At 42.6% G+C, this 7,662-nt stretch overlaps 1 protein-coding gene across 1 annotated transcript; it reads right to left on the bottom strand.

Moving 5' to 3' along the window:
* Nucleotides 1–5: 5 nt before the first annotated feature.
* LOC129941108 (MORN repeat-containing protein 4 homolog) lies at nt 6–6,367 on the bottom strand. Its single transcript, XM_056049659.1, has 3 exons — nt 801–6,367; nt 483–690; nt 6–413 (listed from the first exon to the last, which is right to left on the bottom strand). The coding sequence occupies exons 1-3, from the start codon at nt 820–822 to the stop codon at nt 146–148; spliced, it is 498 nt and encodes a 165-aa protein (XP_055905634.1). The 5' UTR covers nt 823–6,367; the 3' UTR covers nt 6–145.
* Between the last annotated feature and the right edge of the window lie 1,295 nt (nt 6,368–7,662).

The following is a 7,662-nucleotide window of genomic DNA, read 5'->3' as shown; positions in this document are numbered from 1 at the left end:
AACACTTGGTCTTTTATATTTATGATTTATGTATATGTTAGAATTCAACAGCAATTTTAAAGTCGTATAAAATGAAAAATATCCTCAGATGATGAACTAGATTATTTGATTGATAACGTAACAATATTTAGCTCTTGGGGTTTCTTCAGTATGGATGATCAACTTGTGATCTCGCCATGAGTGCTGTTTTTTGAGCTTTTTGAACAACATCAGGACATCGACGTCTGCGAATGAGTCGACAGTCTTGAAAGTAACCCTCGTTTCGTGGAAATCCATGGGTAAAATCATGGAATGTTACTAATCCAAGTCCCCAGATACGTCCGCCGCGAAATTCACCCTCGAATTTCATGCCATCTGAACGCCAGAATATTCCATAACCATGAAACCAACCTTGATGAAATTCACCTTCGTACCTAGTTCGTATAAATAGAAGCTGTTATGTGTTAAATAAATCGAAACTAAAAAAAAATATTGAAACGCACTTGGATCCATCTGAGAACCACAGACATCCTAGTCCTGTACATAGTCCATTGGCAAAATTACCATCATAACGAGTTCCATCAGGCAGTTGCAAATGACCTAAACCGTGTCGTAGTCCTCTCTGATTCCATTCTCCAATATAACGTGAATGGTCTTCGTAACGCCAACCACCAACCTTCACAGCACCCACAATTTGATTTCCAACCACATCTATAATAATGGAAACAATTATTGAAATATTATTCGTAAAATAACGCACAAGCGTAGACCAACAGGCTACAACGCAGGTTGTGTTAGTCGTTATCAATTCCATGGATTACCTTGTTCCTGATAATCGCCCATTGTGTAGGGTATACTACTCGTTCTAAAAGGCACCAGGAATATAGCGTCCAACGAACTTTCACTAAATGTAGTCAAAAAATGTTTCTCGCTCCTTCTAGAAAAAAAACTAACTGCAAACTTTTTCTCTGGCGCCTTTCTTTCAGCACCAGTTTCCAGTAGTGGTAGTGGTCATCGTAGTTATTGTTTTTGTGGGGCTTCGCTAGTTGTGAGTTTTTTTCTAACAAATCTAATTAAAAATCATTTTCGATTCAACAATTGAGTGGAGTCTTCGGGTATCCCCGGTGTTTCACTCATAGCATGAGGAACAAAATGGAAAGCAACGAGTTCGGAGGTTTACTTATGGAACCGATAAAGAAATAATCAACCTTTGCGAGGGGATGGTTCTTTTTTGCATTTTTTTTTTTTTAAGAGGGTTGTAATTTGAACCACATGCTCATCGTAGGTGGTGGAATTGATTTAGTGGAATTGCTGCTGTTTGCTTCCGAGTCATATTGTTTTGTTGTTCGCTTGTGTTTGTTTCTTTTAAGTTAATAATAATGTTAACATTGAGATTAATTCGGTATGGGAAAGAAGAGAGAGAACCGAGGGTTTCAGAGCCTGGTAGCGTAAATGGTTGGCATAATAATTTGCAAAACAAATAAATTCTCTTTCGACTTTCAATGCTATTCACCCAAATGGCATTGGAAAGGCAACCCGATAAAAGGGATGGGCAATTGGCATCGGCATGAGCATAAATAACAATTATTAAAACATTGCCTTATTATTATGTTTTATGTAGTTCCAAAATTCATTTTGTATTATTTGTTCGTTAAAAAAAGTGAATATATTTGAATTTAGATAGGAATTCTTAACCTTTTGGGTCGATTATAAACATGCTCATTGGCAATAATCAAATAACTTAGGTAATAAGACTAAGCTTTAAGTTTGTTTAACATTGATTTTATAAGGTATCGTCATATCTGGCAAATATAACGATTTAATAGAGATCCAAGAATTAAACATTTTAGTAACTCTATTAGTCGAACAAATGGAATCAAACCCGAATGTAGCGAAAGTTGTTGAAGAGTTTGGTTCTTCAAAAAAAAAACCCAAATGGAATATTGGGACCAATTTGCTACAACCCTCAACTTACTTGGGTCACATACTAGAGACAAATTATTGAACGATGAAATAAAAATATAAATAGCTTTTAATTTGGAATAATATTTTTTATTACAACCCTCACTTAGGTTAGTGTACAGTGGCTGTCCAAGATGACAGGTTTGAGGCTTCCTCCTATGCTCAATGGATCCAGTTTAAGTCCCTTACGAAACGTGAGAGGCTGATTATACTGATATGATTTAGATCGTTAAAGAAGAATTCTCCTAGGTAATTCTTGCGTTTTCGAGCCAGAGCAGGGCATGTGCACAGAAGATGAAGAACTGTTTCTTCCTCTTCCTCGTCCATACAGCTTCTTTAAAAGTCACTTGAGAATACGCCTAGTCTCGTGGCGTGCTTTCCTATTAGACAGTGTCCGGTTATGACACCTATTATCGAGCTTATATGCGATCTGTTTAGAGAGAACAAGAACCTTGAACGTTTTAAATCCAGTGTTGGCCAGATTTTTTTGTGACTTTACACGTAGTGATGTTGTTCCACCTGGTGCCTGCCCTCCTCACAGCGTCCTGCATTAGTAACAACGTTGTAGGATGGGCTGTACTGTACCGTTCCTGGCGAGTTTATCTGCCTTACAGTTACCTAGAATGTCTCTATGGCCCGGCCGGCATCCAGCAAAGGTGAATATTAAACTGTTGCTATCTCCAATAGAGATGATCGAAAGTTATGGACTGTTATAGAGTTTGTAGAGACGAAGTCCAGAGATTTGATAGCGGATTGGCTATCTGAGAAAATACGGATATCAGATGTTGATATGACGTTTTCTTTAAGCCAGGACAAGACTTCCTTTATCGCCAAAAGTTCCGCCTGGAACACGCTACAATGATTGGGAAGGCGGAATAAGAGACTTAATTTCAGTCGTTCAGAGTACACTCCTCCACCAAACCCTTCTTTTGTTTCTAGCCCATTTGTGTAAAAATGGATTGAGTCATCCTCCAAGAATGCCCTATCCTCCCAGAAAGATCTGGAAGGTATAGAAATCTGGAAGTTTCTGTCGAATTGCAGTTGGGGGATGGTGTAGTGTGTGTGCTTTGGAATTGATTCTAAATACCTAAGAATTACGGAGTGGCCAATGTTGTTGTTAGTCCACTGCGACGGAGCTTTGATGCGAATAGCAGAGCTTGCAGCTATTTGTTTGCTAAATATGTCAAGAGGTGTAAGGTAGAGTACGGTGTCCAGCGCCGGAGATGGGGTCGTGCAAAGCGATCCGCTCATGCTATCTAAAGCAGTCCACCATACTGCAACACCGTACATTAAAATCGGTCTGATTACCGATGTGCATAGCCAATGCGTGGTTCTGGATTGTAAACCCCATGTATTACCAATAGCTTTTTTGCAAGAAAAGAGAGCTATAGTAGCTTTTTTGATTCTTTCCTGAACGTTGCGTTTCCAATTCAGTTTTTTATCTAAGACAAGACCCAGGTATTTAGCCTCGTCTGAGATTTTTATTGGATTCCTTTAATATAGGGAGGGTTGACAAATGGAATTTTGTATCTCCTCGAAAATAAGACCAGATCGGTTTTGTGTGGGTTAACACCCAGTCCACACCGATCAGCCCAAAGTATTAGTCTGTCCAAGACATTTTGTAAGAGTTCTTTTAGGATGTTAAGATGCTTTCCTGAAACTTCTATAGCAACGTCGTCCGCATAGGCGATCACTCTGAAGCCCTCCCATCCAGACTAGTTAGTTCACCACTAGGTTCCAGTTGCGCTGTCCCTCTGCTAACAAATCGTTTACTAGAAGAGTTGACCAGTTTTGAGTTATTTATTCTGCTAGAGACGTCTACATTTAGAGACGTTAGTGCAGATGTGTCCACGTTGTTAAAGGCACCTTTAATGTCAAGGAAAGAACTCTTTATGATGGAGGGAATATTCTACGGTGAGTAACAAAGTGTGTAACGCTGTTTCCACCAATTTACCTTTACAGTAGGCATGTTGAGACGAAAACAGAAGTCTTGTATCAATACTTGCCCTTAAATGGATATCAATCAATCTTTCCAAGGTCTTAAAAAGGAATGATGATAGACTTATAGGTCATAGATCTTTAGGAACAACTTTAACTTGGGTACAAAAACAACTTTAATTTCTCTCCATGCCGAGGCAACATGTGTCAGAAGTCTTTTATACCTCGGCTGGTATTATGCCATCTGGTCCTGCAGATTTAAAAGGTTTGTAGCTGTTGAGAGCCCATTGTAGCTTATCCCTTGAGATCAGACCTATTGGATATGTTGTATTGGGACTTGAACGTATATACCTATATGTGTTGCAAGTTTCGGTAAGAGAACTACCAGGAAAATGAGTATCCAATTGTAAGTTCAGCGATGCATTACTTGAATTTGTCCAGAAGCCGTCTGCATTTTTCAAGCAGTTTGGCATCGGTAGATCCGTTGAAAGAATTTTCCGTAACCGAGAGGCTTTAGAAGTTTCTTATATCGTGTCACACAAGGATCGCCAAGAAGATCGCTTAGATTTTCTTATTGCCTTCTTGTAGATTCTTAGGAATTCTATGTAAGAGTCCCAGTGAGAGGCTAGTCTTGCGGCTTTGGCCCGGTTGAAAAGTTTCTTGCATTTTTTCCTGAGCGAGTCAAGCTCTGACGCCCACCATTGGGGTTTCCTCTTTCCACTTATGTGTATAAGTGGACAAGCAATTTCTAGCGATCTGTTCATAGCTGAGGTAAGGTCATTGACTTTGTTGTCAAGTTCATTAGCTTTAGAGGAAGGACTAGATAGTCCAGGTTCTAGTAAACTCTGTAATGAGTTCCTATAGAAGAAGTAAGACCGAGGCCTTTATGGAGTGTTGGAGATTAATCTGTACTAACTGCAACATTTTGTCTAAAATTAGGCAGATCAACCTTCACCACGGTTTTGTTCTGATCCTCTGAGTCTGAGAATGAACCCAAGAGTTCTTCCTCGCTCAGAAGGATTATGTTAAGGTCGTCCTCAGTCTCCACTAAGGATGGACTGTCTACGACTTTTGTAGAGGGTGGAGTCGCGATTGGAGAGGGCATGTGTACATCGTCACCCTCTGTAAGGAGAGGAGACGACATCCCAGGCCCACCAACCGCTAGTTCACCTTCGGTTGTTTTTGGAGGCCCGCTTTCCGCGTTAACCTCATCTTTTTTATAGATTCGAAGCCATAGCTTATAGTGCCCTCGTTTAAGGCTAGAGGAGCCAAGGATTTTTTATTGAGTTCCACAATGGCACTCCTATAAAGACCCTTCGCCGCTTGCCGCCTTTGTCTATAAAGGCTTTTTGAGTTTTAAGTTTCTGGATGTACATTAGTAGTGGTAGGGCCATTTTTCACAACCCTGCCACTACTGAAATTAGGTATCGCTACCTTCATATTCTCGTTGCTACCAACAGCAGAGGAGGGTCCATGGTTAGCCACTGCTCCCTTCTCTGTGGTGGCTGCAGGAGGTACGGCAACAGGCTTTGACGCCAAATTGCCGCCTGGTCCTGAAGAGATACCGGTCTCATCGTTCTTTTTGTTTTTTTTTGTTTGCCTAGTTAATCCGAAGGTCGCCAGGTATCCGGATACTCCGTTAGAGACTGGGCTATTTTAAAATTGAGCCCCCAGCCGGGCTGATGATCGGCACGGGTCGTTTAACATCTTAGATCCAGGCAATAAAGATGAGAAGTGGTTGGGGAGGAAGAGATAGGATGAGGAGTCAGTTGACGTCAAATCATCATTCTGATATGTAAGGAAAAGATTGGGATTCGGTAACAGTAATTCAGCTAGGTTAAGTAGAGTGAGAAGGAGCATAGAAGATAGGAGCGCTGCTAGCTTTTTCGCCATTACAACGTGGGAGGTGGGATGGGAGTTGGTGACATAAACGTAGGCTGGTATGCCTTGTTTATGTGGGAATGGGCGATGATTCTAGGAAGGTAGAGGGATAAGAACGTCCTTTAGTTTCAGGACTCATCTGGAGAAAATTCTCGAGAATCATTGACCTTACTCAGCTTCTACAACTCGGCAAGTTCGACGTTCAGAGTAGAAGAAAAAAGACCGAAGACCCGAATGTGTCGATTCCTCTTCGTTCTCAGGAATAAGGACTGTCTTACGGCACATTATGGCGTATTTTGCATTTGGATCAACACCTACATCCACATACAATAACTGAAACCAGCACAACGTGTCGGCAATGGACGGCGATTTTTCAAACTAAATTTTCTTCAGCGACAAATCACATTACTCACTCGGTGGGTACGTAAATAAACACTGTTTGGTACGCCTCTTCGAAAACGATGATAGAACGACTGTGACCTTACTTCTTCGAAAACGATGATGGATCCACTGTCACCGTCAGTTCGGAGCGTTATGGTCATTTGATATGGATAACCCTGTATTAAAGTTTCACTTAGTGTCCGTATTGGACCAATATGTTAGTCGCAAAGTATGGTTAATTAGGCTAGTTTTATGAATCTTTGTCTACCTTAATATAGTTTTAAAGATTAAAAAATAAAAATGAATTGAATGGTTCAGGCTTGTCGCCCTCGAAAGACCTGTTGCGCTTTGACGTTGAGTCGCCGCAGGTCAGTTTGATATTTTTGCTAAGAAAGCCACTAGCCCACTCGAGTTTTCGCGTTTGCTCCGGTTTTCTTTCCGCCGCCGGTATGACACCGACTGCGGCTAGAATCCTCTCAGCCTTGAGTTGGTCTCAATTGGCCTGCGACTTCTTGGACTTCCTGTTGGCCGGCCCAGAGCTATGTCCGTGTGACACAGGTGTGGGTCCACCTCCAGAATTAGTAGCTACCGATACCAATCGGGGTGTGCCCTCACCCTTCGAGTCAATTCCACATGTCGCAGATTTTGTCTCTCCGGATGGGTTGTCCCTTCTTGGGGTCGCTTGCAACGTCCTAGCAGGAGCGGGGAAGAGGTGGGGTGTGGAATTGCCGCCCTTGGGACAGCCGAGCGTCACAGCTGTTCCACTGACGGGTAATTCCTTCAAGTAAAGGTTGCGGCTAGTAGAGGGAGAACGACTCCCGCTACTAGTGGAAACCACAGGGTTGACAACCCGTCCACACCCCTGAGTTGGCTCGACAGCCTTTTCAGGAGATGTGACCGCATTGGCAGCCATGGCGCGATTTTTTTGTTTGATAAATGTTCTATCCGAACGTTGCACTATTGAGAAGTTACAGCGATTCAGCGAGCCAACTCTGCCTAAGCTAATCATCATCCTGCCAAAAACGCACAGGACTACTGTGGTGATCATTGCCCGCCTGGCACCCACTTGGAGGGTTTGAATTAGGATTTTGCCGGGCACTCTCATTAGTAGTGCTAGGGCCATTTTTCACAACCCCGCGACTACTGAAATAAGGTATCGCTACCTTCATATTCTCGTTATTCCGCCGCCGGTATGACACCGACTGCGGCTAGAATCCAGAATTAGTAGCTACCGATACCAATCGGGGTGTGCCCTCATCCTTCGAGTCAATTCCACATGTCGCAGATTTTGTCTCTCCGGATGGGTTGTCCCTTCTTGGGGTCGCTTGCAACGTCCTAGCAGGAGCGGGGAAGAGGTGGGGTGTGGAATTGCCGCCCTTGGGACAGCCGAGCGTCACAGCTGTTCCACTGACGGGTAATTCCTTCAAGTAAAGGTTGCGGCTAGTAGAGGGAGAAAGACTCCCGCTACTAGTGGAAACCACAGGGTTGACAACCCGTTCACACCCCTGAGTTGGCTCGACA

This window comes from Eupeodes corollae, chromosome 1 (genome assembly GCF_945859685.1).
Source record: "Eupeodes corollae chromosome 1, idEupCoro1.1, whole genome shotgun sequence".
Taxonomy (NCBI): Eukaryota; Metazoa; Arthropoda; class Insecta; order Diptera; family Syrphidae; genus Eupeodes; species Eupeodes corollae.
The sequence above is the reverse complement of the archived record's forward strand: the minus strand, read 5'-3'. Positions and strand labels throughout refer to the sequence as shown.